General features: G+C 39.6%; 1 protein-coding gene across 2 annotated transcripts in view; it reads left to right on the top strand.

Annotated features, from left to right (window-relative positions):
• Window positions 1-2972: 2972 nt before the first annotated feature.
• The window catches only part of ephb2b (eph receptor B2b), a 127744-nt gene continuing 112304 nt past the window's right edge, over window positions 2973-18412 (top strand). For both annotated transcript variants that reach the window (XM_063911152.1, XM_063911151.1), the window contains exon 1: window positions 2973-3127. In XM_063911152.1, the coding sequence (XP_063767222.1) occupies window positions 3076-3127 (52 nt within the window). In that variant the 5' untranslated portion in view covers window positions 2973-3075. The remainder of the gene's footprint in view (window positions 3128-18412) is intronic.

The raw sequence follows: 18412 nt of genomic DNA, 5'->3' as shown, positions 1-18412 counted from the left end.
TCAGTGCCCTGCCGTTTTGTTCCATCTGTGTTGAAGTCACCTGAACATGATCTGAAGTCAGCCAGTCAAGTGACCTGGAATCAATACAGTGGAACTCAGTGGAGGCAAATAAATCAGCCTGGTTCGTTTAACCCATGCGATTCCTGCTGCTTATACAGTCCTATGCCACGTCATAAAAAGCAAGTTTCATGACAAATCATTTATCCTAGTTTCTTGTTTCTTGTCCAGCTTTAGTGACTCCATATTTTCCATTAATGAGGTATCTCTTTAGGGCTGCTTTCTTTGTACTGTAAATCCCAAGGGGGCACATCTGAAAGCCAGCTTTTCTTGACTGCCTGAAGTCACCCTGTCTGTCACTTTCTTTGTATGAAAGCAATTAGACATTTTTGTGTACATTATACATTTGTATCATGCATTCTCTCTGGGTATCTTCAAACAAAGGATATCTATAATTTTTGCAGCTGTCTCAGTCTGTCCCTATGGCATCTGTCTTCATGCCTGTCATATAAAAAAGCAGCCTGTGTTTTTATTCTTTACCCATCATAACTCTCTTTAAAGAAACTGGATTTTTACTAGCAGCTTCTGGAGCAGGAAATCGGTTTCATACTACTCTTCGGGAATTCAAACAATATGGCCATGGCCTGCACAAATAAATTCAGAAGTTGTTTAATGCCCACCATCACTGACCACTTGGACCTTTTTTGATTAATTCTACCAAAACAGCATAAAACTCATAAAAGTTGTTTTGATAACTAATATCCATATTTATTTTAAGTATAGCATTTTGATCGTTTGTTGTAAAATTACTGCCAGTATTGCTGCTACAATACTCCATCGTGCCAACTTAAATCAACTCAATGCAAACACAGCTCAATTTAAATAATTCCTAATGATTCATTGTGACATGTCTCAAGTACTGAGAGCCAAGACCACATCAACTGATTATGGCTTTATGATGATTCATGAACAGGAAGGAAAGTTTTGCATTCTGGAGGAAGTTACATTTCACTTCAGCGTTCATTCTTTGGTTATTGAGAAAATAAAAAGGCTGTTCAGGTCTGCTAAATTGACAACAAGGCTTGTTCAGTCACATGATGCCTTCCTTGTGATGCATAGAGCATGTAGGCTGGTCCCTATTTAGCTAAAAGAATATTTTCTCAAGCACCTCTTGCTCGGCTGATCAAATCCATAGGAAATTCATGATGTAGCAGTCTTACAAATGCAGTTCCATGCTTGTTTACTGCGCAAAGAAAAATCAATGCAACAAATACTATTGATTACACTTACTGTTAGATTTCAATTCATGTTTATATTGTGAATAGATGTCCCCCTCAGATATAAATCTTTAATCGACCACTTAAGGAAAAGCAAGAATACTTTTTTTTGTAGCTTGCCAAGTCATTAACTGGACTTAACAATTATTTTAAATCACTCAATGGCTGTTTTGAAGAGAGTGGATGCAAACTCAGCTATTATGCAGGCTGTTATATTCAATTATAGAATGAATTGTAACTCCTTCTAATATTTGTAAGCCTCCACTTTAATACTATACTGCACTTGTACAGTATGAATAGAGCCATAACCATGACCAGTCCCCATTGTAGCCTAATGGCCTTCAGTCTGCAGCCTATTCAGTCTCATAGCTTTTAATTTATTAGAAGGGCATTTGGTTCAGACTTTAAAACTGACTTGTTGTAAATAAAAGGGGGGAAAGTAGCAATTTCGGCTACAAAAGCTTTAACATGAATCAAATGTTGATTTATTGTTACACACACACACACACACACACACACACACACACACACACACACACACACACACACACACACACACACACACACACACACACACACATGCACACACAAACGTTCTTGTTCAAGCAATTATGTCAAGTAACTGTTAAATTACACACAGCTAACAAATAAAAAAAAGAGGTATTACTCTGAATTACGTTTCACATTGATCATAGCATGTCAAATGTAAACCAATTTCAAAGCTGTAACAAAGACACTTTACAAGTACATACTGTGGCTGCTGTGAGTGAGGAAGTGTCTGTTTTCAAGATAAATAATAAATTAAATTAAAACTAAATTCCAATAATTAATGATATAGGCTAAAATGTACACCTTTTATATATAAAAACTAATAAACATCATCCGTATATCAATCAAACAATAGTTTGACAAATTAAACACATCCAATTTAAAAACAAAACTGAACAATTTACTTAAAACTTCTTATATTTTATATTATCAGTTAATTGTAATACAATATTAATCTTTCACACTTTCGTCTTTTTTTACTTTTTTTTTACAGTTAAACATCCATTTCCAAACAAGCAATTTACATCACACGGCCTGGGTGGAAGGCTAAGTGAAACACTGTAAAGTGGTAACCAGTTCAAATATGAATATTGAAAGTAAATAAAGTAATGGAAAATGTTAGCTTACTTTAATTGTTCTCCGTGTTCGTCACCTGTTACAGCGCCAAACGTCTCTAAAATACGTGCAGATAGGAGCATCATTGTGGACTCCGTGGACACGTCTAAGCTTTGTCAGACAAAAGAATGAACAATATTGCCAGTTCGAGCGCTGTGGCGGGGAGAATAAGTGGCTCCATCTTTTATAAATGTCCCACATGGTCCCAAAACACTTAATTATCACTAGGTAAGGCAGTGTGGACTGTCCTCTGGATGATTGACAGCAGGGTGAATTGAAGTGGCTGAGAAGGGGTTGCAGGGTCCTTTTTAACGAGCGTTTGCATTGATGATTCAAACACTTTAATTCCTCCATCACAAGTGATATATATTTTCGTGTTGCTTTCAATCAATAGAAAAACAACTTGATTAATGTAGCCCAAAACTGCGTGGCTGTGCATCAGTGTTGCTCAATACTCCCCTCTGTCTGTCGTTTTTTTGGTTTCGCCCAAACTTGGTTCAGATTTGAGTTGGTTTTCTCTGCTATCTGGGGTCGCTCTATTGGAGGTGAAGGACCGCCTGTCCAATCTCTGCCTGTGCTGTCAATGGCTTTCGGGACATATTTTATTTGAATGTCTGGGCGTTTTAAGTGACCAATAATGGATATTCTATGGATATTATGGACCATACCGGCCGTAATAGCTGTTGAAGGTAAGCTAATGTTTTCATCCCAACGCGGTTAGAGCCGCATCTTGCCGGCTATGAGTTTGAGACAAAGCGTGTGCATGGACGTTTGTTGGTTTAATTGAGCAAGCCTGCGGAAATCAAACACTTTTCATCCACTTACATATTTATTCATTTGTTACAACGTGGCGTTTACTCACAGATACACTCAGCTCAGGCAAGGGATGGTGTTGGGAGACAAAAACACGCTCCCATATCCCCGCAGGTAGACCTTACTGATGTTGCTGAGCGTTAATATCGTTAATAAGAGAATAAAATGAGCAAACGCTTGGAAGAAAATGTTACATCTCTGTCAAAAAGGTCGCATACTGTATCTATGGAGGTGTGTCACCGGTTCGTCTCAGTTGGTGAAAGGTATACGTCTCCTTTTAACCTTTTTTAGTATGTCCGAGCCCAAATGCGCATTAAATGCGCATTAAATGCATGCTAAACATCTTCGTATTTAACTTACAGAAGGCTATGCCGGTGCAGCCATTTGCTCGCACAGCTTTGCTAAGCAGTAAAAGGCTGCAGACAGCGTGGCTCAACGCACAATGAAACAGGTTGAATGGGGAAAATAATCTCTCAAATAGGCCTATGTGTTTACAGCAGTGTGTCTGTGATGCTCAAAAGTAAAATACTGATCTTATCATACTAATGCACTTTTTATATCTTTAATACACAAGACCTATGCGATAATGTGGACTATTATTCTGACATTTGCCATTTCATTAGAAAAAGATTTTGAGATCATGAAAGCCAAGTTTCTTTTAAATTAAAGGGTGTGATCTGTAGCTGAACTATAATTCAGTTTTCCCTGTGTCAAGACAGGAGCCATTGGCCACAATGTGGAATGGAAAGTGTCAGCCCAGTCATCCATTTATTCAGGCTATTTTCAGGATTCTGACAGGAAACAAACAGATCTTCTTCCTCTGGTCAGTTTAACTTAACCTCAAAATTACAGGTGGAGCTGAGAAATTTAGGAGAAACTCAATGTAACAACAGGATAAAAAAAACAACATAAAGAAAAGCAGGAATAAAACTATTTGGATGCATGTTTACAGTTAAATAATCTGTAACATCCCTTATATGTAAAACAAATTTCGAAGGATGTGTCAGGCCCAATGAAGGACTGGCACAGACTTTGACAAGCGTTGTGCGTATAGTTCTACTGACTGCTGATCTGCAGCTGGTTATGGTTTTAAGGTAGTTTCATATCCAAGACCTAGACAATCTTGAAAGCTTACTTAGACTTGTACATTAGCAAGCTTGACATTTTTGTCAAAGCTTTAAAAGCTTTTCTCGTTCCCGTATGTATTATTTTAGGAAAAATATAGTTACAGTCCGGGCACTTAAACAACACAATACAAATAAAAAATCAAACATGTAGCCTACAACATACATTTCATGCAAACCATAATAATATATTTTTATTTCAAAATATTCAAAAATATATTATTGTGATTTATACTTTTCTCCATCATCTCTCAATACATTTCCCATGCATTATAAAAAACAAGTCATATTAAATGATCATGCATACATTATACCATCATGTGCTATGTCTTAGTTTTTTAAATAATGTATTGAATATTAACATGTACCCTGAATATATAATAGATTTACATAAGATATATTCAGGCAAACACATACTACCTCACAATAACTAGGTTTATTCCATACTTTGTGCATGTACTTGAATTTTAATATTATTGGTTTTCCTTTAATCCCGGACATCATGATTGCTTGATTATTATCAGAACGTTTTAATAAAGTCAAAACGCAAAGGAACTGCAGGTCAGGATGTGAAAAATGGCAAAAATAACAACGTATTCACACAACAGTGTTCCATTTCCGCTGTTTATTAGGCCTATGTCTGTCTAAAACGCAAACATGGCCACGGTTACAGTTTATCTATATCCCCATGCTAAAATATACTGTTGTGTAAGCTGAGAGCATACACTGCCTCAAATACCAATCCGTACAGTTCCGCAGGAGTGTTTTCAGCGTAATAAAGTACACTTCTTGCTCGAAAAGGAAAGTGTCGTTGATATTAGTGTTTTGCTGCATATAATATATGCATGTTGCAGTGCCTTTCGGGCCTTTGGTGTTTTGCATTCTGATTCGTAAACCAGCTAGTCCCGCCGCCATCCCAATGCAGACCCCCTCCATTTTACCATGTGAATCACCCTAGCCGACTGTCCAATGAAATTGCAAGGATGGTTTACGTATGAGAAGTAAAGGGTTGAAAAAGAGGTCACTGCAGTCATAATCCGGAAAAAAATAACGTCCCAGCAAGCAACGGGAAATAAGTCCCGAGTGGATTGCTTTGACATGTTTAGTGCCGGGAGACTACATTTTATCCATTGTTATTTTGGTTAATAGAGAATGACATCTTCGCATAGTTCTGTTTTTTCTTTAATGACAGACGTTATTGTATGCTACTTTGCAATATTCGTTGATTGCTTGAGAACCATACCGTGGAATTGGTTTAATAAAAATCTAAATCAAACATATAGTTCTAACACATTGAGTGAAGTATGACAGCATTCTATAGCACAAGCATGTGAAGGATTACTTATTACAAATAATCAATACATCAGACAGGGGGCCTTACTTGAGAAGATTATTGGATTAAACTGGGGCCAAATTTAAGAAAATCCTAGCTGTGTTGCAACTAGTATCCATTTTTTCGAATAGTATCAACACACCATGTGAAGTTTGAAATACACTTTGATTTGCTTATGTTTGATTTAGCCCATGAGTTTTTTCCTCAGCATCTTATCCAGACTACTCTTAGTCAAAATCACCATGTTAGACAGCATATTAATGTCATTTACTCATCAGTATCATTTACCACTTTACAAAAATGAGTTTACCCCGTGGAAGGTGAAATAACTCTAAATTGATGATTGGTGGTAATGTAATCTGCCACTGAAGCCAGTTCTTATTGGTTTAGTACACAAACAGACAGGCTCTTTTTTGAAAATTAATGGAGGTAAAACTGCCATGGAAATTAGCCCGGCTATGTCAAACATGTCTATGAAAACACACTGTGGATTTATCCCTTCATTAGTTTACCCCATTCATCGTCATCAGTGCTCAGTTGACAGCCACGCTAACAATGGCGCTCATCTAATTCTGTTGAGTGGATATTCTCCGATTCATTCCCGGTGATAAAATTGTAGTAGCCTGTATTGTTGGGAGGAGATGAAATTTACAAGATGGATCATTTGGCTTTTTCGACCCCACCCCCTCCCCATCCTTCTTCTGTTGTGGTATTACAGTTTGTACCGTGCAAACACAGCAAATGTTTTCAGGGAGGATTGGTGTTGCCACGATGCAACAACAACCTCCTCCAGACTTGTATGCAAGTCGGGGTCCGCCGGATGATGAATGACTTTGATACAACAATTTTCTTTGTTTTTTCTTTGAAGGAACCATAATGGGACAGAAACCACAGTAGAGGTTGGCGAAGTAGGGTAGAATGAGATCACAGCATGGAGTCTTTAAAAAATGTCTCGCACATTTGATTGCATTTCAATATGCGCTGCATTCCTTCAGCGCTCTGTTGAGCACTGGAGCCCACTCAGTTTAAAGTTGGCAAACATCGGCCAAGTCTAACATTTTTCAATTGTTTGATTTGAATTAATCTTGTACATTATATAACATTTTCAAACATTGCATATTCTTTTCAGTACCATTTTTCCTCCCCAAAAAATAATCAGTATGACAGCTGAAGGCTCAGTAGGATTGTTAATGTTTTGAACATCCTGCCAAGTTTGGTAAAGATGCTTTCATATGTAAATGCTGGAGCTGTTTTTGACCGGAATAGTTTTTTTGTAAGGAATGCATGTGTGAGTGTAACATGGAAGCACTACGTTTTGTGCGAGAGTAACAAAGGACAGACGGAGGTGGGCTCTGAAATGGGATTAGATAAAGGTAAAATGAGCGACCGTATACAATCCAGTGTTTTCTCAGTTCACCCAATGAGCAGATGCAGGGAGCGGGCCTGCACGCCAACCGCCACAGTAGGCTTTCACAAAGAATCTGTCTCTATTCAAGCCTTAATCCATGCTGCTGAGGGCCCAGGCATTGTCACTTTGCATGCAAAATTTCAATTAGTGCTGGTACCAGTTGTTTCAGTTGAAGGGGGGGGGGGTGTCACATTTCAGAGACATCGATGGGTACCTTTAGGGTGAACTTAATGCAAAAGTGTCACTGTTTTGCTAAGCAAATGTAGCATTGCATAAGGTTACCGAGTGGGCAGCTTTGCCTTTTTTGAGGCCCCTGTACAGTGTGTATTCAACCGTGGTCTGTATCAGCTTTGCTAAAACCTTCACATGTGGGATTCAGTGATGTAGGTTTGCGTCCCAGCTGGCTCCACAAGCAAAAAAGTTGCTCCTGGCTCCAGCATGTTCGACCAATTTTAACTAAGGATACAGCTCAAGACATGATGGAGTGCTCAACACTGTTTCCATGCTTTCAGCTGTTTCACTCTGATAGCTGTGGTTCACTGCCATGAGCCAGCTCTCCATTCTTTCCGCCTTGTTCCTCTCAACACATATTTGCCCTCTGGAGGTGATGCTAAAATAGTGATGTTTTAGCTTGTGGAACATGTGAAAACTGAAGTTAAGGAAATCTAATAGCGGGTTCCAAACGGTGATGAAGTAGTTCTGATATGGCTTCAGGATGTCACTTGAGGCTTTTGACAAGCATGTATTTAGGTCTTTGTCATTCTTGAGAGCATTACAATTCCGTAAAATAATAATAATGACATATTGACCATAAAGGGAATCACTTATGTATGATAATCAATGATGGGTGCTGTAAGTGTGTGCTCAGAAATACAACTCATTGGTTTACCATTTGGTACAGGGTCCCAATGCACACTGGCAAATCTAAATATTTTTGCACAGCGTGTGACTCAAGTTGTGGTTGTTGCTAGAGCGTAATTCCAACAGATCTACACGCTCGTATTGTGTATCATATTTAAGTCAAGTTTGCTTACGTTAACTTCCATGAGTGCACTATACAGAGTTGAGAGCGGAAGGATCAGTTTACCGAAGTTCTGAATTTAACTACCACACTGGGAAGTGCTATTATACTATAAAAAACACACAGTATAACCCACTGAATGACAACTACATAAGCCAAGCTTGAATTTGAGCTGTATCCCACAATGCACCACCTCCACAGACTGCACCTAGTGGCTCAACACTTAATATTACTGAGGTGTAGCATGCTTGTGGTACTGTCACATGCCTTATATCACTTATTTTCATCTACAGTAGATTTGCTGCATTCAAAATCCCTTTCAGTATTTATACAGCTTCTAAAAGAACAAACAGGTGTTTAATCTTCAGTCTCTTTGAACTGTAATCAGTTCTGTTTGGATTGCAGAGCCCGGTTGCTATTTGATGCTATCAGAAAATGAAAATATTTCCAGAGTCAACAGGTGTTTCCATTCTTTGTGGCCAGTATGTGACATTAGCCCCTAAAAAAAGTGTGTTTATTTTAAAGTATGTAAAGTACTTTAGATTGCTTAGCTGTGTTTTAGCCTTTCAAAAAAACTTGATTTATTTTGCTGAAAAGTATTGTGCACTTTTGTCTAGCTCATGTTATAATGTGTTAATGACTGGAATGCAATATAAAACTACTGGAAAACATGTGATGGATAAAAGCTCCTGAAATTAATCAGATTAATAACAATGTAACGAGATATAAAGACACATTTATAAATTCTTATTTTGAACAAAAACAAGCTTTGAGAACTGTGATTCACGTTTGCATAAGCACGATGTTTAGTTTGGGTACAACACAATGAGAGAAACAGTAAGTTCAGACTTGATTCTCCTGGCAAAGACATTCTGGCAATATCTTTATCTGCAATCTCATCAGATCTTAAACACACACAGATAAAGAGCCGAAACCAACCCGCTTTCACTTAATGTTAGGGTTGCTCATGTCTAACAAAAGCCAGCGTTGGTCTAACGATTTTAAATGTTGCAGATACGTTTTAGAATTTGTTCTATCTTACTCTAAGTGGTACAAAGGTGGCATTTAGTTTTTATTTTAATTGCTAGTCCCACCAAACCTACACAAATTAACTTTGAAATACTTTTCCTGATTGTCTTAACCTTGTGTTTTCCATTCATGTTTGCCAGTAAGCTACAAAAAAAAAAAAATAGAACATCTCATGCGCAGTTTTAGTATAACACTGGAGTTACTCGTGCTATGAATGGTAAACAGATATATTATTTAGAAATGTAGTTTTTAGTGAACATCAGATGAATAAAGGGTGGGGGTGTGTGGGTGTACATTTGTTTTCTTGCAGTTCTTCAATGACATGTCTGCTATTTGATTGGATGTCTATAATTGTGTCAGTATAGAGTTGAGAAAACGGTGTGGTCGGAAATAGACAGAGTATAGCTAAGGCACTTAAATCAGTGTTATACAGCATATTATAACACTCCTAAGAGCTTAAAACTCGACAAAAATAAGATCAAGATCAAATTGACTTAACATTGAAGAGCAGTTCTTCTCTTTTTCTAGCAGTTAGCAGACGTGTTATAGATCAATTCAGGTAGTATAACTCTGAAAATTAATTGGAGTTTGTGTCCAATGGGAATACAGTTTGCATATGGTCTTCTTGCTTACTAGACGCGAGTAGTTTGGATAAATAGACGCGGATGGAAGGAAACTTGCTTTACCTCCATGTAACTTCAAGTATTTCACAGAGGAATCTAGATCAAGGATGTTCTTATACACTGCTATCTTAATGAGCACATGTTAATTGGCACCGTGCAGTCTCTTTATGCGTCATATTTATTAGGAAGAGCCTGAATCATCCTAACCCGATGGGAATAGAAATCATTAGGGGACAGTGAAATGTATCTCAAGATATAATTCATAACAGGAAACGTGTTCACTCCCGCAATCAAAATGGCGGCCTAATTTGCCGCCTAATTCTTTGTGCAGTTTTCTTAACATGACACATTTATAAGCATGTGTAGGCAGTTTGTTTTATTCATTATCTTTGTCACTATATATTGTCTATTTCTATCCATGCATTCAAATTGTTGTTCATCAAGTCTTCAAACACTAACCGATTTTTGCACGAAAAGCGGAGATGAACCGATCATCGAGGCCCCGGCTCCTGTCACATTGAGTCATACATTAACAATATGGCGCTTATCATTTTCTACCGAGCGATGCCAGCCACTGAGCGAGGGCACAGGGAGAAAGAGAGACAGAATGAGGAAGAGGAGGAGGGAGAGTGTACCCTGAGAGAGGTCAGACCTCGTTTCAGAGACCCCCATCCACACACACCCCAGGTACTGTGACACTGCTTTCATGAGCGCACCCGGAGAACACAAACCCACCGGATTAGTGTCTGGCTCTCAATGTCCCCGGGAGCAGAGCCCATCGGCGGAGACAAAGCGGGCTGATTGCGTCGTCATCTGCATCACAAAGGGAAGCCTTTTTCTACCTGAACCGCTGCCGGAGAGCTGCACCGCACATCACGTCTATCAGCGACTCTGGACCCACGTGACATCTGCTTTTTTGTTTTTTGTCCATATCTGCCCACCCCCCCCCCCCCCCCCCCCCGCACCCCCCGCCCTTCTCTTCCATTCTTTCTCTCTGACCCACACCGTCTGTCCACCATGGCCCCATATCAACTCCCCCCCTGGAAACTAGCTTGTCAGTGTGCACCAGCATTGAGCGTTTTTCTGTGTTTGCCCGCAGATATGTGCTCCGCGCGGTGTGCATCATCTTCACTCGCTGCAAAGAGACACTAACCCTTCCTTGTCTTGCCTCTTTTCTCCTCTGGCTCTGGCTGGCTAGCTGTATCACCACTCAGCCAACATGCAGACACATCAGACAAAAAGCCCAGTCTCCCACTGAGAGACATTAACGCGTCTATCGGCCTCAGTCCGACGGAGAGAACACCCCGGCTGAGGTGCTGCCAGGAAGCAGATATATTTGGTCTGATTAGTGCTCTGGGCGGGCTATGACTGATGACTGTTGTCTTGCGTAGAGGATAAAGGCCGGTCCAGCAGCCATAACAGATAGATCAAGCTTCCCTACTCGGATTATCTTCTTAAGTACAAGTTTACCATAAGCCTTATGTTGGCTTTTATCTGCTTCGTACTTCTTCTTCTTCATCGTCGTCGTCATCATCATCATCAAGCAAACTACTATTTTGAAGATGTGTTCTTTAATATTTTATGACATGAACGTGCACCACTCTTTATCCTGTGAAATGACATTTTCTTTTTTGGGGACAATCAAAGATGTCAGAACTATCTCAGGCATGATAACTGAAGTTGAAAGGAACACTTTCTGTCTCCCATTTAGGACACTTTATGAATACATTCAATACTGGGTTTGACATTTTAAAAGCACAGGCTGGGTGAGGAAGGGAGGGAATTACTTTTTGTGTCCTAAAGTGTGACAGTTGGTTTCAATTCACACATGCATTAGCTTAGAGAATTGGGAATTAACACAAGGCAATTAACTTATTTGGCCTTTGGCTGCGACTTGTCTGGTTTTTAGAAAACTGGAACTCATCCTGGTTTTTCATAGTTTAATTTAGAAATCACATTGAATCCATAGACTGCGATTCAATCAGATGCAGTACCTAGTAAATCCTACAACGGGGGACCAGGGTTGGTTAACCGAAGTCTTATTGCCAAATCACATAAAAGCCAATTACCAATTAGGCCTACTCTAGGTAGGGCTGTATTATATGCGCCACTTAAAACTTGGACTTTTGGACTCTTGGACTCTTGACTTGTTGGAATTCTCTTCATCTTGGGTGTCAGGCAAATAACAAATTAGTAAGTATTATTGGCCAGTTGTATACTTTTCACTTAACTACATGTGCTATTATACCTACCTAATCCTAGTAGGAGTTTCTCTCGGGTGGTCTTGACTTGGTGCCCACCGTCTTTGTACATTGATCTTGACTCAAGTACCTGGACTCTGGATTTTGTTTGTATCGACTACACCCCTGCTGCTAGGCCACAATGGTTAGTTGTTAAGAGCTAGGATATCATTTTCATCTTCATGGAGAACAGATCTACTGGGAGCTGCTTAAGACACTACAATTATTCTCTTCACCACAGAGAGTGGGATGCTCTTAATGGGAGTCTATCCATAAGTGTCATTATACACTGCATATAAGAAACACTTAACATAATAACCTGAGCTGAACATTGTGTGGAGAACAGGGCATGCTAGTCAATTTACACAGTCTAATATTTATGCAGCCATTAGCACAAACGGGCAGATTCTACTTTTCCCTTTTTAATAAATGATCAAATGCTAATGTTGAATCAAGGATATCTTTATTTTACTTCAATATAAGACTTAAGTAATGATTATTGTTATTCAAAGGCCTATTATTTAGAGCTTGAAGAACAATAAAGATACGATCAAATCAGATAAAATAAGCCTTTATTGATCCCCAAAGGGTAGTGTTTGCAGCAGCATGAGGAAAGCAATACTATTTACTGCAGAAGGATTTCAGGAGGAGGGTAACAAGTGGAGTAGTCAAACCCTTAAATGTGAGGGTTTATTTAAGTTTAATAGTGGGATAATTTAGATTGATGAAACACAGCGTTAGATTTTTCCTCTGAGCTCATTCCACTGTAATCAGTCTACCTCGGCTTACAGGTCCAAAATCAATAACCCAGACTCAGCAAAGATTAAACCCTCATGATTGTGTGTATGGAGCCCCATCAATTGACACTTCATCGTAGCCGTTTCATATTCAGCAAAGCCGGCGATAAATGTAGCGTTTGGGCAGAGAAAGCTTACCTGCATTTACATAATCACTTGTCTGAAAGTGGATCTAGTGTGGTGGAGCAATCAGCAGCAGCTGCCACACTCACACTTGTAAGAGCTCTTGTCGATGCAATAACATCTTGTCCCCCCTCTTGTCCCAACTAACAAATTCATTGTTATTTTATTCTAATTTCAAATCTGTTAAAGATTTCCAGCAGGAAACCCTATCGCTACAAACACAACTCTAGTGCTGCCAAAGAAAGATTGATACACGTCCTCTGGGGTCAATATAACAATGTCTGGAATCCCAATACCACCATGAGGTAACGTAGTGGACAAAACAGGAGCGAGGTACATAAGGAGATGGTGAAATGATGACTGTTTTCCATGCCTTGCTCTGGCAGGGCCTTTCGAGGAGAAATCACAATGGATCAATTGGGGGGGCAGCTGGAAAATCCATAGAGAATCTCAGGGGGCCTGCTGTGCCTGTGAAATCAATAAAGAGATTCCAGCTGAGACCATTAAATGAAACGAATGTTATATGATAGGGTTAACATGTAGAATATTATTATTCATACAGTCCAAATAGGTTTTTCATCTGCAAATAATACAAGCAGGCATGGACGTCAATAAAGGCACCGCAGATTGCGTTGTATTTCAAGCACCTACTACACATGCAGGCAGTCCATCAGGCCTCTGACCTATTGTTAGCCTTAAGAACGAGAGAGGGCAATTGAGAAAGTAAAATAAATTGAAGCTTTATTATATTTGGTCTGCGTTTCATTGTAGTTTATTACTTAACATGAAGTAGTATAGCAGCCGAGCGAGCTCTGCAGCATTCGGGATTGTGGGCACCCTCAGATAAAAGCAGGCCAGCAGCCATATCCTTGGTATAAGTGGACATTTCTCTTCCAACACACATTAAATCCTCAGTTATTTGAAAAAAAGCGCTTGTTTAAGACCTTTTAAAAAGAGAATTAGAGCATCTGTTTTAGTTTTAGTGCTTATTTTCATCACTGAATAGACGTTCATTATTTATTTTTTTCGTCTGGTTTTACGATTGTTGTCCGTCAGGAAACAGAAGAAAAAAAATTAAAGTTAACATCCTTAATTTTAAATGTATTTTTTGTCCAATAAAAGTAAAAAACCAATAGATGTTCAGTTTGCTTTTATACAAGATGGAGAAAAGCAGGACATTGGAGGCACTAAAACCAGTTACTGTTGCATTTGTTATTAATTTCTTATGGAACTCTCGTTTTGCCACTGATTCTATTTTGTACTTAATCGCCATGGAAATCCACTTGTTTTGCCGCTCTTTTGTCTGTATATCCATCATAATAGCTGTTTGACTTTAAGCCATTCAAGCCATTATTTTATATAAACAGAACTTTTGTAAATTCAATTATTTTGCTAAGATATGTCATTTTTGGATGCGTTTATCTAAAGTGCGTTACAGTAAGGATATATCTGTGGCATGGGTGGCCTCTGTTACTCACACACTGTGCTCGCTGCTGTCGCCCCAGCCTCATCACACCTCTTAAATCTGCTTCTCTTTAGAAATGGTTTGACACTTTGTAGTGGTTAGGCAGGCGCACTACATGCAAAGCGCGCTGGAGTGATGGACGCACTTGCATGTTGTGCATCCGGGGGGCGGTTGCGATGCTTTCTGGGCCTGTCATGGTGCTGAGAGATCGAATCGGTAGAGCTGGATCCCAGTTCTCGCACTATGCTGACACGGCCTCTCACACTGCCAAACACACACATGCCCATAAACAGATTCTGCCTCATGACCTGTATGCTAGAAAGCGAACGGCCGCGCTCCGTGAATCATCCTATTCATGCCAGCAAAGAGGAATACATGGAGAATGATCATTTCAATCTTGGGTCCAGAAGTCCAGACTGAAGCCCTTCAAACATAAAGAGAAAAGCAATTGTTAGTTTTATCTTAGCTTCATTTTTGCATCACTGAGCAGAATTTAAAAAAGCTTTGGGTCATTTTAGTATGTATCTTCACTTTTCAAAGAGAGAACCAATAAAAACAGAACGCAAAACATTCTTCATTTTGATCTCAGTGCCTACGGTACAACGGCCTATTTTGCAGGAATATAAATTGAGACCCATAACAGTGTTTAGTGGTTTTCCTACTTGCAGACAGATTTCTGGCATGAGCACGCACTAATCTGTTCTTCACAGATACTAGCAAGCTCATTTTTCTGTCTCTCACACACAGTAATGTATGAACAAGTTTTGTACTTCCAACTCAACACCTCTAGGATTGGGCTGTCAGGCTTTTTTGTTATTATGGCATTACTGAGGAAACCAAAGGCCTGAAGATGGATAAGTCGAAAGGAGGTGTGAACACAAGGTCAGGGCGAAGATGGCTAAGACTTTATCTTAATCTTACTCACTTTTATCTCATCACAATACCTGCCACATACTGACAAATAAACAGCCACACAAGTGAAAATGAACATGCTCGTACATCTTATTCTTGTTATTGTTTCAGCCAAGGCTTTGAGGAGCCTTGAGTTACCTTTTGTTGAGTAAACTTCATGGTAACTGGCAGCTTCCTTTGTGTGTTGCTGGCATTGAGATTGGAAATGAAAGTTCATGTAATTTCAGCGAGTAGTCAGCTCTCAAAACTCCAGCACACAGTTAAAGATCAAAACTGTGAGCTATCAGTGAAACAGACATTTTACATATTATGGTGAAATAGTATCTAGTGGCACCTTTTTCAAGTTGAAAGACCACGCAACATGAATTCAAACAGTTATTACTGAAGTGATGAAATTTGATGGCGCTGAAATTGTCAACGAGCCAGGTGCAACCTGAAAAGCCCAATGAACGATTTTCAAAAGGGTATGAAAAGCCTCTCCAACTCTAGTAAATGTGCTGTGTTTTAATGTTACACTGCACTCCAACCACCGTACAGATGGATATAATGACTTGTTACCAAAAAACAACCAGATTTAGCTCAAAATTACACCGTGAGTAACAATGAGGAAGCAGGCAGGACAGTTAGGTGCTTATAAACACCATTGTTTTAAGAGATTTACTTTTTTCTGCCTTCTGACAACTAAGGAAACCCATACTGTCTCGACAGATTCAAACAGAAACTACAGAAACACTTAACCCATTTTCTGAGCCACCACATTTGAGGAAGTAATACAGTTTTTATTGTTGAACACATTTAAGCTTAAAAAGAATCAGATTCTACATTTCCAAAAGTTACAAACAGATCAAAAGGAAACGGTATTTCTCAAGATGTTTGTCGTTCAATGGCTACAAAACGGCGGTACTAGCAATTCACAGCACCTAATCCTTGATGTGACAAAAGAAGTGTGGTAAACTCATTGTTGCACACACTCATGTTATGAAGCTGGAGGACACTTATCAACAGCTACTCCTAACATGCCCAATTTCAAAATACCACATTTGCTTCCATCTCCAACTCCTTTGTCCTGCTCTAGGCCTGTCCCGTGAAAAACCGCTTCACCTTCTTTATCTTCTTTTTTTTTCTCCGACCATCCGCCACCTGTCATCTCCACGCTAATGTGAAACCCTAAACAGCCCGAATAGAAACGCACCACTTCGTAGAAAGAAAACAAAAATACCTGTCACTGTCTCTGGGATTCATCGGTGCCAAATAATTTAAGGGCCTTTTGCTATGTTGTCAATAGAGACATGATTGTGCCCCTGGCCATAAAGAAACATATGTGCTTGTTATTTTATTTTTTCCTGAAGGCGTTAGGCAGGCGGTACCACATGTGTGCGGTGAATGGTGTTGGAATTTTTTTTTTCTCACTTGCGCGTGTGTCAGTACAGCTGCACGGAGGAAGAGTCTGTTTCACACGGAGTGAGTAGGAGGTGAGAACCAGCAGGTCTAATTGAGGCGGTTAATGGGCTGTCGGACACCATCTTTCTACCTGAAGTAGCACGTGGAGAAGCTCTTCATCACTGAATTGAATCTGATAAAGCGGCTCTAATTCAAAGACAAGCCGTTGGGCAAGACGGGAGGATTTAAAAGATGTAAACATTGCTTGATTTATAATGTCACGCTCGGCTACACGTGGAGTATTTATAGAGCTCTGGGTATCGTCTGCAACGGTCCGTCCTTGTTTTGTTTTCCTCCTTTCCTCTGCTTCTTTGTTGCTTTTCTTTTCTACTCAGGCAACATTATTTCAAGGCAAACATGTCCAATTGAAATACGAATTTCATCTTAAAACAAATAAATCAACCATGACATAATTTGATTAGCTCCCAGTGAAGCCTTTGTTTATACTTGCCTGAAATCTAGTGGTATTTTGTTGGCAAAAGAAGTTGTCATATCTTTCTTTCTTGTTGAGTTTTTCAGCAGAATCCCCAAAAGGGAGGGGAAACTGCGTTGGAAACTACGTTGAAAAAGTTATTATCCCTGTCACATTGGGACATGTCTTCATGTGTTTTCACTAAAAACTGCTAAGTACATGGATACATAGCTTGGGTTTTTTTCTTCTGTTTCCTTGCCTCAGTTGGCCTCAGCGATGTCTTAACCACATCCCTCCCTTCAGAGTCCAAGCCCCATTCCTCTCTGCCTGGCTCTAGTCCAGGCTTAGTCCCGACCATCCTCCCAGGCTCTATCTCTGTTCCTCCCATTGCAGCCACATCCCCGATCACTGCTCCCGACCAAATACATGCTTGGTGGAAAGGTTTTATGCAGTGTGCACACACTTAAACATTTCAGTACACGCTGTTTTAGAAACTTGTACCAAAAGGCTTACCGGAGCAGTTTGGGATCAGTACTCGCCCAAGGGCATCTCAACGGAAATAGGATATGAAGCACTCCTTGTGCATTTAATTCAACCTCTTTCTCTAGCAATGTGGCTACCTCTGATTTGTTTTGAGTGTAGGATTGAAAGTGTTGCAGAGGCTGAGGGGGGAGCTATACAAACGGCTGATGGGTGGGAGGAAGGGTGTATTCGGCATCATTGACACAGCGAATTGCTCCTCTGGGATGTGCTCTGGAAAAGGTGCAAGGTTGTGTGAGAAGCAAAGTGTGGTTGGGCTTAGCGAAACAGACATTCATTATATCGGAGCTTTGCAGCTGCATCACATATTTCCCAGTAACTGCGGTCCAATGGGGAATTGGCTGTGTGCAAATCATGGCTCGATATAACAAGTGGAGAGACCAGCAATACATAGTGAGATTTGGTTATGTAGGTTCAGGTGTGTAAGAACACACAACAATGAAGTTAATAAGATAGATAGCAAAAAGGACTTCGGCAAACGCGCTACAAAAGGCCAAAATATTGTAGCTATAACAATGTAGCTATAAAATAAAAAAAAAAAATTCCAACACATGCAAATAAAAAAACAATTTCAGCAACTTGACAACACATGCGCAGGGTTTACTAAAAAGAGCTGCACGCAACGCTTCAAATTCAAAACTGTTCAAATAAAAAATGCTGCAGGAAGCACGAAACACAATGGAAACAGGGACAC

The sequence above is a fragment of the Eleginops maclovinus genome, chromosome 20 (genome assembly GCF_036324505.1).
Source record: "Eleginops maclovinus isolate JMC-PN-2008 ecotype Puerto Natales chromosome 20, JC_Emac_rtc_rv5, whole genome shotgun sequence".
In the NCBI taxonomy this organism is placed as follows: domain Eukaryota; kingdom Metazoa; phylum Chordata; class Actinopteri; order Perciformes; family Eleginopidae; genus Eleginops; species Eleginops maclovinus.
This window is presented reverse-complemented; position numbering and strand designations above follow the sequence as displayed.